This window comes from Protopterus annectens, chromosome 6.part0, assembly GCF_019279795.1.
Source record: "Protopterus annectens isolate FY-2018-M chromosome 6.part0, PAN1.0, whole genome shotgun sequence".
Taxonomy (NCBI): Eukaryota; Metazoa; Chordata; order Ceratodontiformes; family Protopteridae; genus Protopterus; species Protopterus annectens.
In genome coordinates this window covers 1407470288-1407486938 of record NC_056737.1, presented here as the reverse complement: position 1 = coordinate 1407486938, position 16651 = coordinate 1407470288, and the positions used below count along the sequence as shown (strand labels likewise).

Genomic DNA, 16651 nt, shown 5'->3' with positions numbered 1-16651 from the left:
AAATCCATGTTGTCTGTGCATGCCCAAAGAGTGTAGTATTCATTCTTTGTTTTGTGGATTTGGGAAAAAGGTAGGCAAATGAATGGACTGATTAAGGGCCACACTAGACACCACCTTGGGCAAAAAGGAAGGATTGGTCCTGAGGGACACCCTGTCTGTATGGAAGATGATGAAGGGCTCCACTGCCATGAGAGACTGTAATTCAGACATTCTTCTTGCTGAAGTGATGGCTAGAAGGAAGGCTGTTTTCCAAGAAAGGAATTTCAGCTCTGCAGTTGCAGCTGGCTCAAAAGGAGGTAGAGTGAGCTTTTCCAATGCAAAGTTAAGGTCCCAGGCTGGAGTAGGGGCTCTCCTGGGAGGTCTTAAAGTTTTGGCCCCTCTGAGGAATTGCTTTAGCAGGGGGTGAGAGAAGAGAGGTAGTTCAGTATTATAATGTGCTGAAATGGCAGAGGCATGAATTTTAACTGACGAAAAGGAAAGGCCCTTGTGGAGCATCTGTGTTAAGTACTGAAGAATATGCGGTAAGCTGGGCAATGTTGTGCCCATTCCCTTAGTCTGGCTCCAGGATCAGTATCTTTTCCACTTTTCAGCATAGGAATTTCTAATACTAGGCCTCCTTGTCTCCAGAATGACATCTAGCACCTGCTTACTGAGGAATGTTATTGGAGAGCTCAAGGAATTAGCCAGGCTGCAAGGTTCAGGGTTTGAAGCTGAGGGAGCAGAATCTGTCCCTCCTGCTGGGACAGCAGGGAAGGGGTCTGAGGCAGGTGCCATGGTTCCAGCAGTGACATACTGCACAAGAGGGGGTACCAGTGCTAGCATGGCCAGTCTGGTACAATGAGCATTGTCCCTGATCTGTCCAGTCTGAACTTTAGCAGAACCTTCGAGAGGAGAGGCAGAGGGGGAAAGGCATAAACTGAGAGGATTTCCCAGGTGAAGGACAGTGCATCCACTTTCCAAGCTTGACTGTGGGAAGTCCTTGTGCAGAATTTGTCCAACTGGTAGTTCTGACAGGTCTACGTCTGGATTCCCCCATTTGTTTCTCAAAAGGCTGAATATCTTTGGTTCCAGTTTCCACTAGTGTGGGTCCATGAGATTTCTGCTTAGGTCTGCCAGTGAATTTAGCTTGCCTGGCAGGAACTGAGCTTGTAGGTGAACTTGGTAGCTCAAGTTTGCATTCCACAGAGCCATGGCTAGAACGCAGAAAAGGTACATGTGGGTTCCCCTCTGCCTGTTTATGTCACATAACAGTGGTGTCTGTCTTTAACAATAATTGTCCTGGAAGAATGTGGTCCTTGAAGGCTGTCAGGGAATTCTGTACAGCTAGCATTTCTTTCTGATTGATAAGCAGGTGCATCTGACTCTGGTTCCATTTGCCCTGAATGCACTGCCCTGCAACGTGAGCCCCCCATTCATAGTCTAATGCGTCTGTTGTTAGGATTTGGGTGGCAGGGGGTAGAGTGAATTGGAGCCCCTTGTTATGGTAGCAGGCCTCTGCCCACCAAAGGAACTCTGTCTTTATACAAGGAATGATAGGAATCATTGATTCCAGGTCCTGAGAATGTTGACACCATAGGCTTTTTAGATACCATTGTAGTTTCCTCATATGCAGTCTTGCATACGGAATTAGTAAGATGCAAGAGGCCATGAATCCCAGGGCTTGCAGGATTTTCCTTGCAGATAGCTGGGTCTTTGTGGTCAGTAGTTTGAAGTAGGCTGTCAAATAAACTTGTTTCTCTAGCGTGAGGTAAGCCATCTGGGAAGTTGTGTTCACGCTTGCTCCCAGGAATACAATTTGTTGGCAGGGCACTAGATGAGATTTCTTTTTGTTTATGGTGTACCCCAGTGAGGGTAGAAGTTTCTTTACAAATGCCAGATGTTTTAGTAGCATACCCTGGCTTTCTGCCTGAATTAGACAATCGTCCAGGTATGGATATATTTGAATATTTCTTTGCCTGCAAAATGCAATGACTGGAGCTAGACACTTTGTGAATACCCTGGGCGCAGTAGATAAGCCAAAGGGAAGTGCAGAGAACTGGTAGCGCATGGAGCCTGCTCTGAAGCGTAGGTATTTCCTGCAAGATTCCCTTATTGGAATGTGTAGGTAAGCTTCCTTTAAGTCTAAGGTTGCCAACCAGGCATCTTTGCGTAGCATAGAAAGCAGTTGTTGAAGTGTTAGCATTTTGAATTCTGGGATTACCAGAAAGGTGTTTAGAATAGAGAAGTCCAGGATAGGATGCCAAGAGCTGTCTTTTCTGGGTACCAGGAAAAGACTTGAATAAAAACCTTGTCCCCTTTCTTCTGCTGGGACAGGCTGAATAGCCCTGATACTTAGAAGAGAGAACCTGCTGTTGAGCCTCTGCCCACTGATTTGGGGGAAGGTCTGGCCAACCATTTGGGGTTGGTAAGGTGTAGAAGTGGAATCTGTATCCTTGGAAACTATATTTAAAACCAATTTGTCCTGGGTAATGAGTTCCCAGTTTTTTGCATGCAGGGCGATCTTTCCCCCTAAGGGCGCAGGCAGTTAAGCAGGGCTTGGAAAGTTTAAGGTTAAGTCATCGTGCCATTTTTCCATAGGGGGGGTCTTACTACTTCCAGCTTAGGAAGTGGGAGCCCCCCACTGCTTAGGCCTGTGAGTACCTTGGGACTGTAGCCTAGGAGGTCTGCTGTTCCTGGGTTTGGACTGAGAAGGCCTGGGAGAGACAGGAAAGGACCAATTCTTAGAAGGCCAATGCCTACTAAATCTGGGAGGCTGTACTTGCAGGAAAACTTTAACTGTTCGCATAGATTTAGCTTTTTCCTCCTTCCTCCATCTTTTTAGGACTTCTGCTTTGTTGCCAAACAGGCGGTCTTGGTTTAAGGGAGCATCCAGTAATTTAGCTTTAACATGACCTGGCAAATTTTGCTCCTTAAGCCAAGCATGCCTTCTAAGTACAGACCCAGTGACAGCAGCCCTGCAAGATGCTTCCAAAGAGTCAAAACCACATCGCAAGGTATGTTTACCAACTTGTTCAGCAGAATGCATTAAATCCTGTAATTCTTTATTTTCAGCACAGTCAGGAATCAACATCATTTTCTGTTTAAGTAGTCCCATAATATGCTGCTGACACTTCAACATATGAAACTGGCAGTTTAAGGCCCTAATGACCAAAGTAGCAGAAGTGTATACCTTAATAATGAACCAAAAACACCAAATGGGCAAGCCAAAACCATGAATTCAAAAAGCCCAAAGTGGATGGCGAGACAATAAAGCCCAAGGAATGATAGTTTTAAAATCGCAATTTATTACACATAAACGCTGAACAACCATACGTTTTCGTTTATAATCACTTCATCAGATGTGGGTCAAACTACAAATCCATTCCATTTATAGCCTTCCTATTTCAAATCAACCAATGACAAACATACTTTAGTGAGACTCAATTAAACAAATACATACATATATCCTTTCCTTAATAAAATGCAGATTATTCACCCTGAAACTACAATAAAACCAGTTTTTATTAAAATATACATAATCAATTCATGAAAAATCTTAAATAAATTAAAACATTTAATAATACCTATATGTATATATGTTAAAAAAGTTGTGTTAAAAATACATTAATATAGCATTGGTTCCATCTTATGGTTAAAATGAAAACTACATCCTTAAATATTCCTTCTGTTAAGCAGACAAATTCATGAATAACATTATTATCAGTACATAAGAAAGAGTAAAGTATTTTTTACCACTTTTTTTAAAAAGAACTAAAATAGGGAAAGCATAAGCTTAGTGTGAACACTAAAATACGTAGTACATCAAGTCATATTTTCTTCTTGTTACAATTTTGCTGCTCTTAATTTCAGCAGGCAACTTACAGAGATGTGATCATTATCCCAGGTTTCTTATTTGCCTCAAGGGTTAGCTGCCACCAAAGTTCTTTGTACTCTATGGTCTCTTCCCAAAACCCTCCTCTATTTTTTCTATCCTCTTTTTCCAATACAAAAAAATAGAAAGTGTGCATTAATGCATTCCTGCTTATGTTAATATAGGGCATTTGTACATTTTTTGTTTTGTACATCATATAAATGTTCATATATTCTTCTCCTAAGTTTACGTTCAGTTTTCCCAATATAAAATCCATCACATTCCTGACAAGCTGCTAGGTACACTAAACCACTGCTATCACAATTTGAAAATTCCTTCCCCTCCAGGACCTTGTTTCTACATTGCAAAAAGATACTTTCCTTATTACACAAACATGAGCACTGGGAACAATGGCCACACTTGTAAGTACCTTTTCTTTTCTTATTTCTAACAACCCCTTCTTGATAACTAGTTTCTAATAAGCTCTTTAGGTTCCTAGAATTTTTATACACAATCTTAATTTTATCTTTTTTAATATTTTCCAGGTCCATAAGAGTTAGAAATATTTCCCATTCTTTATTTATAATGTCCCTAACTACATATGAACTAGCATTGTATTCGAAAATTAAAGCTTTGTTAAAATTCACATCATTCTCATTAATGTTACTTACTGAAGATACAGTCTGCTCTATTACCGGCCCTAAAATGTGCTGGTATTTGTCCTTTCTACCTTCTAATACCTCTCTTTCCACTTCCTTCAATATTTGCTCTGGATACCCCCTTACTTTAAACATTTCTCTTGGTAATATCATTTCAAGGTGGAAATCTTCTTCGTTAGAGGTCATTCTACACCCCCTTATATATTGCCCTTTCACTATATTTCTTTTATAATGTTTGAGTGGGCACTGTCAAAATGTAAAAAAGGAGTTTGAATATGTTGCTTTTCTATACACTTTGGAGTTAAATTTATCATCTTTCTTATAAATTTCTACATCTAGATATTGTAAATTCTCGTTATTAGTCCTATATGTAAATTTCAAGTAGTTAGTACTTTGATTAAATATTCTATAAAATTTGCCACTTCATTTTCAGCGGCCACCCAGATTACAATATCGTCCAAAAATCTTTTGTATAAAATCCATTCCTTCTTGTATATCGAATCTAATACCCATTTTTCTTCCCACTTGGCTAAAATCAAATTGGCGTAGGTGGGTGCACATGCTGCACCCATCGCGACGCCTTGAATTTGATGAAAAAATTTCCCTTTAAAATAAACAAAGTTATATTTTAAAACTAATTCCATAAGCTGAACAACCTTTTCATTTAGAGATAAATAACTGTCCTCATATAGAATTTCTTCTAACAAGTTTAGGCCTTCTCGGGGAGGGATACAGGAAAATAGATCTACTATATCTATGGTTAAAAATATTAATGCTTCTTTATATTTTTCTTAGGTTAAACATCTAAGAAAGTTGCTTGAATCTTTTAGTATGTTTTTCTTTTCAGTCCATAGTCTTTTCAATTTGCTATCTATATATTTTGCCAAGGGTAATGTTTTTGCCCCATTGGCCAAAACAATTGGTCAGAGGGGTGGGTCTTCCCCATTTTTATGGGTTTTAGGAATACCAAAAATGGTAGCTACTTTGGGTTTTTTCACTTTCAAATATGAATAGGTATTACGATCTATAGAACCGTCCATTAATAAATCTTCTAGGACCATATCAAATTCTATGATATGCAATATTTATTTCATTCATAGAAACTGTTTCATACTTATTCAAATCTCCTAACATATCATTTATTTTTCCTTCATACGTACAACTATTCATAATTACCATTCCCCCTCCCTTGTCGGGTTTTATTACCTATACATTTGTATCTTTTCTCATTTCCTATAAGACCTTAATTTCTTCTAAATCTAAATTTTTCTTATACCTAATTTTGCCATATTGTTTTCTTCTCTCTCTTTCTACCAAACCCTCAACATTTTTAATTTGTGGGTGTATTGGTGGGTTGTAGATGCTTCTTTTCGCTAGTCTTTGTTGTTCATTTCTTGTGTTATGCTCAAATAAAATTTGGAAATTAATTTTTCTTATAAACAGTTTGATATCCATTAAAACATTGGCCACGTCTCCCTTCCTATTGGGTATAAATTTAATTACTTTTGATAATAATTTAAAATGTTCCTTAGTTAAAACAATAGGACTATAATTGTAAATACAAAAATTTTCATAAACATATCTAAATGGGTTGTTTGGGTCCTGCACAATATCAATGTTTTGTACAATATTGTTTTCTCCTAAGTCGGGATGGGGAGCACTGTCCATGTTTAGTACCTCGCCCTCCCCCTTGTTGCCCCCTTATGCTTTCCCTATTTTAGTTAGTTTTTTAAAAAAAAAAATGGTAAAAAATACTTTACTCTTTCTTATATACTGATAATAATGTTATTCATTAATTTGTCTGCTTAACAGAAGGAATATTTAAGGATGTAATTTTCATTTTAACCACAAGATGGAACCAATGCTATAAATGTATTTCATAACGCAACTTTTTTTAACATGTATATAGTTATTATTAAATGTTGTAATTTATTTAAGATTTTTCATGAATTGGTTATATATATTTTAATAAAAACTGGTTTTATTGTAGGTTCCGGGTGAATAATCTGCATTTTATTAAGGAAAGGATATATGTATGTATTTGTTTAATTGAGTCTCACTAAAGTATGTTTGCCATTGGTTGATTTGAAATAGGAACGCTATAAATGGAATGGATTTGTAGTTTGACCCACATCTGATGGGGTGATTATAAACAAAAATGTATGGTTGTTCAGTGTTTATGTGTAATAAATTGCCATTTTAAAACTATCGTTCCTTGGGCTTTATTGTCTGACCATCCGCTTTAGGCTTTTTGAATTATAAGTGTATACCTTCTTACCCCATCTGTCTAAGGCCCTGGAATCTCTATCAGAGGGGTTAGGGTTTTTGGCAGTAGTAGCCTTAATGCCGTAAGTTCCTTGGGAAATGGTCTCTGGGTCCACAGTAGGATTCTTGAAGAGGAACGTGTGAGAGTCAGGTACTCTAATACCTGTCAGGCTTCCTGGGAGCTGGAGGTAAAGTGTCTGGAGCCAGGCTGGATTCCAAGAAGGCATCATCTACAATGTCCAGGACAGAGGGAATAGCTAAAGGCCTGTGTTGAGGGAGAAGTAAGAATTCCCTAAGCCTCTTTTTGGAATCAGAGTAATCCTGGCTTTCCCAGTGGAAATGCTCCCTAAGATTGTGCAAGGTTTCACCAAAAGAAAAATCTTCTGGAGGGGAAGCAGAGGGAATGGAATCCTCTGCATCAGAATCCTCATAGGTAGATAAGGGCAAATCCTGGAAATCAGAAGAAACAGAAATTTCAGAATCCTGATCAGAAGAATTGTAAGCAAATTCAGTCCTAGGTCTCTTAAAGGGGGGGGGAGGTTGGCTTTCCCTGATTAAAGTAATAAGGTCTTCAGCCATTCTTATCATCTGCTTTTTTAGGCATAGAGGCCTGACCATGCGGTCTTGGCATCGGTTTTCTAGGCATGGATCGAGTTTTAGGCCTTGAAGAAGAAGATGGCATCAGTTTGAAATGCAAGTCAGTAGGCTTGAATATACCCTCATAAGCCGGTGCCTGCACAGTGGCTCCGGACCCATCCAAGGTAGAGACATCCGCAGGTTTCATAGTCGAAGAAACATCTTGCAGCAAATTGGACTTCGAATGGGTCTCAGTAGATGCCGGTGTATCTGAAGTAGGGGCTGCGAAAGCGCCTCACCGAGTTCCGGCAAACTGGCTACTAGCTTAACGGAAGCGTCATCGGCAGCTTTGGACTATGCGGTCTGTCTCTGTCTTTATCTTTATGTTTTTTCGGAATGACGGTAGTCGGAAGGCTTACCAAAGACATTTCTGGATAGTTAAACTGAGTACCAAAATAATTTGCTGCAAAAATAAACAGACAACGAATAGTACGGGGGTTAAATAAGGCACAAAACCGATGTCGTGGTCTGGGTCTAAGCAAGGAATGCAGTACAAATGAAAATCTTTATGATTGCTTTCCACCGGTAATACAATTGTTAACTTTTACTGACATCGGTTAAGAGCAAGAAAAAGGATCCCCAACAGGGTACTTAGCTTTTTTGAAGACTTAGGTTCTGAAACTCGAAAACGAAAATTTCAGGAGACGGCCAACCGGCACCTGCGAACTGCTTCTGCTTCGGGCACCGTGCGGCAAGAAACGCTGCAGTAATAGCATCGGCTGCATGTTTTATACCCCCGATGACCTGACGTCATGGAAGAAGAGACAGCATCCGACGCAGGAATCCAAGACTTTGATATTCAGGCCGGCAGAGGGCTACCTGCAGGCAGATAACCCAAATGCAATCACTGCAACAGTGAAACATGAAGAACACGTAGCCTGTCAGGTAAGGCTTGTTTTTCTGGAGTAAGGAATGCCATCTGGGATGCTGTATCCAGGCTTGCTCCCAGGAATACAATTTTTTGTGTGGGGACTAATTTTGATTTCTTTTCATTGATAGTATACCCCAGGGAGGTCAGAAGGTCCTTTACAAAGGTCAGGTGCGGTAACAGCTTTTCCTGTCTACCTGAATCAGGCAATCGTCTAAGTAGGGGAAAATTTGAATATTTCTTTGTCTGCAAAAAGCAATGGCTGGAGCCAGGCATTTTGTGAAAACTCTGGGAGCACTGGATAAGCTAAAGGGAAGCACAGAGAACTGAAAGTGCGTAGATCCTGCCCTGAAACGTAGATACTACCTGCAAGATTCCTTGATTGGGATGTGTAGATATGTCTCTTTTAGGTCTAGGGTGGCTAACCAAGCATCCTTGGAAAGCATAAAAAGAAGCTGCTGGAGGGTGAGCATTTTGAATTTTGGTATCACCAGAAAGATGTTTAGAATGGATACATCGAGGATTGGGTGCCAGGTGCCCTCTTTTCTGGGTACCAGGAAAAGTCTGGAATAGAAACCTTGGCCTATCTGGTCTGCAGGAACATGCTGTATTGCCCTCATGGAGAGCACGGAAGAACTTGCTTTTTTGGCCTCTGCCCACTGGTTTGGAGGAAGATCTGAAAACACTTTTGGGGTTGACAGTGTGTGGAAATAAAATTTGTATCCCTGGGACACTATGTTGAGGACCCATCGGTCGTTGGTAATAGAGGCCCAGTTGTTTGCATGGAAGGAGAGTTTTCCTCTTAGGGGCACAAGCAGGTGGGCAGAGGTAACGGGTGGAGGTGTAAAGTCATTGTGAGGTCTTACCATAAGGGGGTGGCTTAGCACTCCCTGTTTTTGAAGTGGAGGAACTCCATTGCTTAGATCTCTGCATTCCCTGGGACTGCTGTCTGTGGGGTCTGCTTCCCCTGGGTCTGGGCTGAGCTGGCCTGGAGGGGGCCGGAAAGGACCAGTGCTTGGAGGGGAAATGCCTACTGAACCTCGGAGGCTGGACCTGTAAAAAGTCTTTAACTGCATAGATTTAGCTTTTTCTTCCATCTTTTTTAAGACCTCTTCTGCCTTGGTGAAAACAAATGGTCTTTGTTCAATGGTGCGTCCAATAATTTTGATTTGACATGGTCTGGCAAGGTCTGTTCCTTAAGCAACTTAAGTGACTGCTGCTTGCAAGAAGCTTCTAGGGCATCAAAGCCACATTGCAAGGTGTGCTTAGTAACCTGGCTTGCAGAATGCATAAGCTCTTGTAATTCTTTATTTTCTGCACAAACAGGAAAGAAAGATATTTTTTGTTTGAGGAATTCTATAGTATGCTGCTATTTCAGCATGTGGAACTGACAATTTAGTACTCTAATAGCAAGAATTGCAGAGGTGTATACTTTTTTACCCCATCTGTCTAAAGCTCGGGAATCCCTGTCTGAGAGGGTGGGATTCTTAGCTGAGGTTGCTTTAATTCCTTTTGGTCCTTAGTAGATGACCTCTGGGTCAGCAGTAGGATTTTTGAAAAGGAATTTGTGAGAGTCAGGGACTCTGTAGTACCTGTCAGGTTTCCTGGGAGCAAGAGGAAGGGTGTCAGGAGTCAGTAATCCAAGAACTGAGGCGAAAAAACGGAGGTCGCAGACCAGTAATAGTAAAATACTATCCAAACGCTCTTTATTAAAGAATAAAGAGCTTTTGGATAGTATTTTACTATTACTAGTCTGCGACCTCCGTTTTTTTGCCTCAGTTCTTGGATTACTGACTCCTGACAAACAAAGGAACAAGAGTAACTCCATGATAAAACAGCAGCAAAACTATCAGATACTTAAAAAAAAACAGCATATCAATAAGCTTAGTGAGATATGAAAAGAATAAGATAAATAAGGTGGAAAGAAAATCCAGGAAGGAGGAAGTCACACTGACAAAAAAATAAATAATCCAGAAAAAGAAAACATCAACAAAAAAATCTGCACAACTGCTATACATACATCACAAGCTGGAACAAAGAGACATCTTAACCATAAAGGAAACAGAATCACTTTCAAATAAACTAAACCATTTTTGCTACTTACATTCGTGTATTTGTGGTTTTATTTACTACAACAGACTTTCCACTCTGGTCAACATTGTGATCCAAACCAAAGTAAGCAGCAACTCTGTGTAACAGCATTCGGTGGTATGACGACATTGGAGGAAATTTTTTGCGTTGCATTCTAAAAGTGAAACATTAACACTTAAATATTTAGACGAGCACATTAAGATTTAATTAAAAATGTATGGAAATGCTGAGACTTACTCATTATTACCAATAAAATCCAGAATCTCCTGCTCCAGCTTCAGCAATGTCATCCTGTCCCTGAAATAAATCAAGGCTCTATTTTAGATGCTACAGGGAGTGAAAGATCTATACATATTTAATTGTTTACTGAGGTTTAGTCTTAAATCTTCATTAATGTGACAGTGGTACATACCAGTATAAAACAGCTACAGTATTACATTTTCTCTTTCCTAAATTCCATTCCAGTAGGAATAAACGTTAGTTAAGACCATCTAAAGGTAAGACTAAAATAAATTTATGTACTTAACATAACATTCCATCTCGTCTTGTCCATTTTTGCTCTTCCTCAACTGATGGGTTCAGATCCAATCCCTCGGATCCGACTCAGCAGTTGGTAAAGCTCGTGGCAATCAAAAAACTCTTGAGCTTCTCCCTTACTCATTATGCACCAACCCTAGGTTTCCTCAGATCTAGCTTGCTGATTTTTGCCCAAAAGAAGTATTTACTATGCACAGATAAAAGCAGGTTAAAAATTGCACACAGTCAATACATAAAAAGATTACCTCTGGAGGTCAATATAAAGGACAGTGATGTCCCATAAAAACTCATTCTTCCAGAAGTTTGCAAAAGATGGGGGTGGGTGGGTGGGGAGTTAAGGAAGAATGAAAACAGATGAGACAGACGGAACGTTAAGGTAAGTACATAACTTCCTTATCTGATGCTGTCAATTTTCATTCCGTCTCCAACTGATGGGATAGAATCTCCAGCGACCTAAAATACTGGGTGGACTCAAGGATGTTCCTGACCACAATTGGACCAAATAATGCTTTCTACCCCTGGAGACCAGATTCAATCTGTAATGCATAACAAAGGTATGAGTAGCAGCTCAAGTAGCTGCTGGACATATGTTGTCCATGGACGTCCAAAAACTGAAGATGTTGCCATGGATCTAGCTGAATAAGCCCGCACTGGTTGTGGTAAGGTAACACACAATTTCTTTTATAAATAAATGAGATACAGTTAAGTTAGCCATCCGGCTAAAGTTACTTTGGCAACTGAGTTTTCTAGTTTCAAGTCTGCAAAGGAAACAATTGGTCTGTTTTTCTTGTCTTTTGTTCTATGCAGGGAAAAATGTAATTATTTGTGAACATCCAGTAAATGTAACATGTATTTGCCTTTGTTAGTAAATCTGGGGAAGAAAACTGGCAAATTAATGGACTGATTGATACTGGATTCTGACACCATCTTGGGAAGAAAGGATGGACTGGCTCAAAATGCAACTCTATCCTTGTGAAAAATTAAGTATGGAGGTTATTGAAGACAATGCCTGAATTTCTGAAATTCGTCTAGCAGCTGTAATGGCTACTAGAAAAAACATTTTCCAAACAAGATGTTTAAGGTCACACCTAGCTGCTAGTTCACAGGGGGAATGTATACTTGCCACCAGTACCACACTGAGGTCCCATGGGGGAGTAGGGTATTTAAAATGAGGTTTCAAAACTACAGTGCCTCACAAGAAAGCTCTGCACAACTTATGAGAGGCTACTGAGGAACCCTCAAAACAAGTGTGAAAGTTTGATATCGTTGTTAAGTGAACTTTAACTGTTGAGGAACTAGCTCCTTCTTTAACAAGTAGGGCCAAAAATGTATGGATGTTATGAATCAGAGATTAACAAGATTCTACATGATTTTGATGTGGCCAATACACAAATCTTTTCCATTTACTGTAAAAGAGTTTACATGTTGAAGGCCGATGTGAAGATAAAAGTATATGGCGGACAGTGGAAGACAGCACAGGTTGTCTGCCTATTAATGGAACTGAGTAGCCAGGCCATCAGGCTGAGGTTTGATATGTCTGTATGGATCATGCCTGTTTGGTGAGACAGGAGGTCTGAAGTCAGACCCAGAACCCAAGGTTGGTAAAGTAAGTCAGGCCAAAGGAAGAGGAACCAAAATCTGTCATGGTCAGTATGGTGCAATGAGGATGACTTTGCTCTTCAACATGACAGCTTTCTGTAAGAATTCTGAAATTAGCTAGATAGGTGGACAGGAGTATAGCAGACTGGGGGGTGGGGGCAATTGTGAAGTAGAGCAAACCTCTGTAATTTCTCCTGTGGGGGGATTAGAGCAAAACAGCCACTGCATTTGTTGTTTAGGGGAGAAGCAAAAAGATCGCAGCCAGGCTGGCCCCACTGACAAAAAAATAATTTATATCACATTTGTGTTGAGAGACCACTCGTAAGGCAGAAGAATGAACCTGCTCTGCTTGTCTGCTATCACACTGGACCTCCCCGGAATGTGCATTGCTATGAGAAAGGGGTTGGATGAGATCACCTACTGCCACACACTGAGCATTTCTTGACACAAGGGGCAAGAACCGGTCCCTCCTTGTTTGTTGATGTACCAAACTACTGACATATTGGCCATTTGAATAGCAATCTCTCCAAAAGGGAGAGCATCTTGAAGGGGCTGCAACGCTAAAAGCACCACTCTCATCGCTAGGACACTGATATGCAAATGGGCCTCTTCAGGGGACCAAATGCCTTAGACTGTTTCCCCAGAAATTGCCCTCCCATCCCAAATTGGAAGCATCTGTGGTCACTATGGTCTTGGGCTGAGGGGGAATGAACAGATGGCCTTGTATAACCCGATTCGACTAAATACATCACCTGAGATCTCTATTGCAAATGTGAGTGAATTGTATTAGAGTTGACATGGGTTGGTAAATTATCGACCACTTTGTTGCTAGCATCCAATGTAGAATCCTCATGTAAAATCTGGCTAAAGGTACTAAAGTTATTGCCACCGACACTGATCCTACAGCTTGAAAGACCAAGTGGGCTGACGTCTTGGGACAGCAGATTATTTTTCTGACCTGTGATTTTGTAGTTTGAGCCCTCGAGGGAGGCAGTGAAGCTATCACTGACTTTGTATTTAACAGTGCTCCTATGAATTCCAAATCCTGAGTTGGTTCCAGTTGACATTTGTTGTAGTTTATGGTTATCCCCAGATGAGATGACCCTGGAGAGCCTGGTCTCTTGCCCTTATTAAGTGATGCCTGGTCAGTTGTTTGGATATGGAGACACCCAGAATCCTCGCAGTCTCAGGTGAGCTGCTACTACTGCCATACATTTGGTGAACACCTTGGGAGCTGTTTTGAGAACAAAGGGCAAAACTTATTTGGTAATGACTGGCTCCCAGCCACAAGGCTAAGTACCTTCTGGATTGTCTGCTCATCTTTATGAGATGGTATGTATCCTGAAGGTCTATCGAGCACATCCATTCGTCCTTGCCCAGAAAAGGGAGAATGGACTGAACTGTAACCATCTGAAAATTAGTGCATCAAATTGACCAGTTTAAAGTTCCTGAGATCCAAAATTGGTCTCCAGTGCCCCTAAATCTCGGGCACTAAAAATAACCTTGATTAAGTTCTTGATTCTATCTGGTCTGGAAGGAACTCTTGGATGACTTTTTGCTAGCAGCTTTTGTATCTGAACTGCTACTTGTTCCCTCTGACTGGGCGGAACACTGGGGATATTTCTTGAGATTGTAGGTGGAAGAGAAAAGGGTATTATATCACCTCTGGAAATAATCCTCTGCACCAAAGTATCTTTTGTTATATCTGGCCATGCTCACAGATGCAGGGATCGACCCCTGATTGCTTCCAGAGGCACACAATTGGACCACTTTTCAGGAGTGCTCGTAAGGTCAGTCAAAGAAAGAATTTCTGGAACCCTGGTTTTGCGGATCACCTCTGTCGCGGGGACGCTGTCAACCACTGGAGTTCCCTATGCCTCTGGGGGAGCTTTCTCTACATGTGTACTGAAAAGGACCACGGTATTTGGACCACATCTTCTGACCACCTCGGTGATTCATAGGGAATAGTCTTTGAGGAGTTGACAAACGTACACCCATGGCAAATAGGGTCTTTCCATCCTTCTCACACCTGGGTAACACGTCCTTCACTTTGGGGCCAAACGAATTTCCAACAAAATGAGCACTGGCAAACAAAGACTTGAAGGGCTCTGCAAAATCCAGACATGTCTCCTGATGGAAATGCTTGAACCTGCTGCCCTTAAGTTTCCTTCTGCTACATGTGAAATGAGCCTCATGGAAGAAATCAAAATAGACAGCAGGGTAGCCAACTGAGAAGTCACAGATGACTGGACCCCTGCTGAAACTGATCCTGAGAGGATATTTGAGAGTTTCTTAATCAAATCTCTCTTGAATCTTGAAAAATGTGCCAAATAATTCAGCAACCTTAAGGCAAAGGTAACTGAAGCATTGACATGCTTCCCAAATTGGTCCTTCGTCCAAAACATCCTGTTAGGGGCATGAACAGTGAAACTCTTCTTGGAAAGTTCCTTTTTGGTGCCCACCGCCACAACCACAGCATCAGTGGGCACCCCTTTACTTCAAAACTGCTTATCCAAAGGTGATGTCATAATCTTGACAGGTCTCCTAAGTATGGGTTCAACTGTGTCGAGTTCCTTCCATGCCTGCAGACAGACTAACTCAATAAGCTCATCGGCAGGTGGAGTAACTCTGGAGGTATACGGGCCAGTACTGAAAGCTTCCAGGAACAAAGTCCCCTCAGATTAAGGGGTGCTGGGTGTCCAGCTGCCTCTCTGTTTTAGGATCTCAAGGATGTCTACAAATGAGACATCTTCAAGGTGACCATGGGGACCCTTCACCCTAATCAAAGTCTGTATCATCTGCGACAGACTCCTCTGGGGAGTCTAACTGCTTCCTCTTACAAGTCTTCATAGGGACTTCCTCAGCAGGATGCTCTTGGGAAGTATCCAAAGAAATCGAGATACCCTGTTAAGAAGCTTGGGGATCTTGGACTGGCTGTCCCTGTAGTAAACAATGATGAAGCTCAGAGTGCAGAGACATCAAGGTAGAATGCTGAAAATCCAACGGGTTTGGATCCATCAGTTCTGTCAAGGCAGGGAAAAACCTTCTTCAAATCCTCGAAGGCAGACCACCTCAGAGAAAGAGAAGGCCTCGGATCTGAAAAGACAAGCTTTTGGACCACAGTCCTCCCCCACTCCAAAAGGAATATCCCCAAGGTGGAAGCCAGAGCTGAGCTATCCAGTGGTGAGGCTCCAAGCTACAGAGTCAGCACCGATAACTTTGGAGTCAATTCCAACACCTTGGATCTGACAGGGAAGCTTCAGCTCAGAGAGCTCTTCGGATCTGACTGGACCAGTGCACTCAAAGTAAGCTCCAGATCCGAAGACACCATCTTTCAATCCAAGCCAGACAGAAATGGACAGGTTGCATCCGGGGACTCAGACAGTTAAGGAATCAGAGGAGGAACTAGCAGTGGGGATATGGTCGAAGAATGAACCTCATGACCTAAAGGGATATGAAAGTACAGTTGTGTACACTTACCATAAATGTAGATGTTCAAGTATATTCACTGTTGCAGTCATCACATTTGGGTTATCTCTGCCAGGGTACCCCTCGACTGGCCCAAATACGAGGGACTTAGGAGGTCAGTAGTATAAAGTATGTAGCCGACACCATTACATCAGTTTTTCTTGCCCTAACCTGTCAGGAGCCCAAAAAGTAGGAAGCCAGGTTCTGGTGGAAGAACAGTAAAAACAGATTCCCAACAGGAACAAAAAAAACCTAATGTTATTTTATGGCTGATGACTGGCTTATCAATTAACTAATTAAGTGTTTGTAAAAGGTTTTTCACTATTTATTCTGTTGTAGTTAGAGGTTTCTTTGACTCTGATAAAGCCAATTACTGGCGAAAGTGCTTAGTCGAAGGAACATTTTGTTATGAATAAAGCTGGTGTGTTCCAGGTCGTTGTTGGGATTATTTCTTTATTTTTCTGGCGGAAGAACCCCACCAGTGGAAAATAAATACCAATATGTCCCTTGTAAGGAAAGGAGAACAACAAGGAAGAATGGTAATAAAAGGTGAAAGAGAATAAGGGGGATGGAGGGAGGGGAAGCCAGGACTGCAACAGTGAACACACTCAAACATCTACATTTATGTTAAGTATACACAAATGTACTATGTTCTTCGTGTTTCACTGTTGCAGTCAT

General features: G+C 41.1%; 1 protein-coding gene across 11 annotated transcripts in view; it reads right to left on the bottom strand.

Annotated features, from left to right (window-relative positions):
* Window positions 1-16651, bottom strand: part of R3HDM1 (R3H domain containing 1) — a 2579330-nt gene that overhangs the window by 1740475 nt on the left and 822204 nt on the right. For all 11 annotated transcript variants that reach the window (XM_044074947.1, XM_044074954.1, XM_044074957.1 and 8 more), the window contains 2 exons: window positions 10607-10666; window positions 10383-10523 (listed from right to left, as the gene is read on the bottom strand). In XM_044074947.1, coding sequence (XP_043930882.1) covers window positions 10383-10523; window positions 10607-10666 — 201 coding nt within the window. The remainder of the gene's footprint in view (window positions 1-10382; window positions 10524-10606; window positions 10667-16651) is intronic.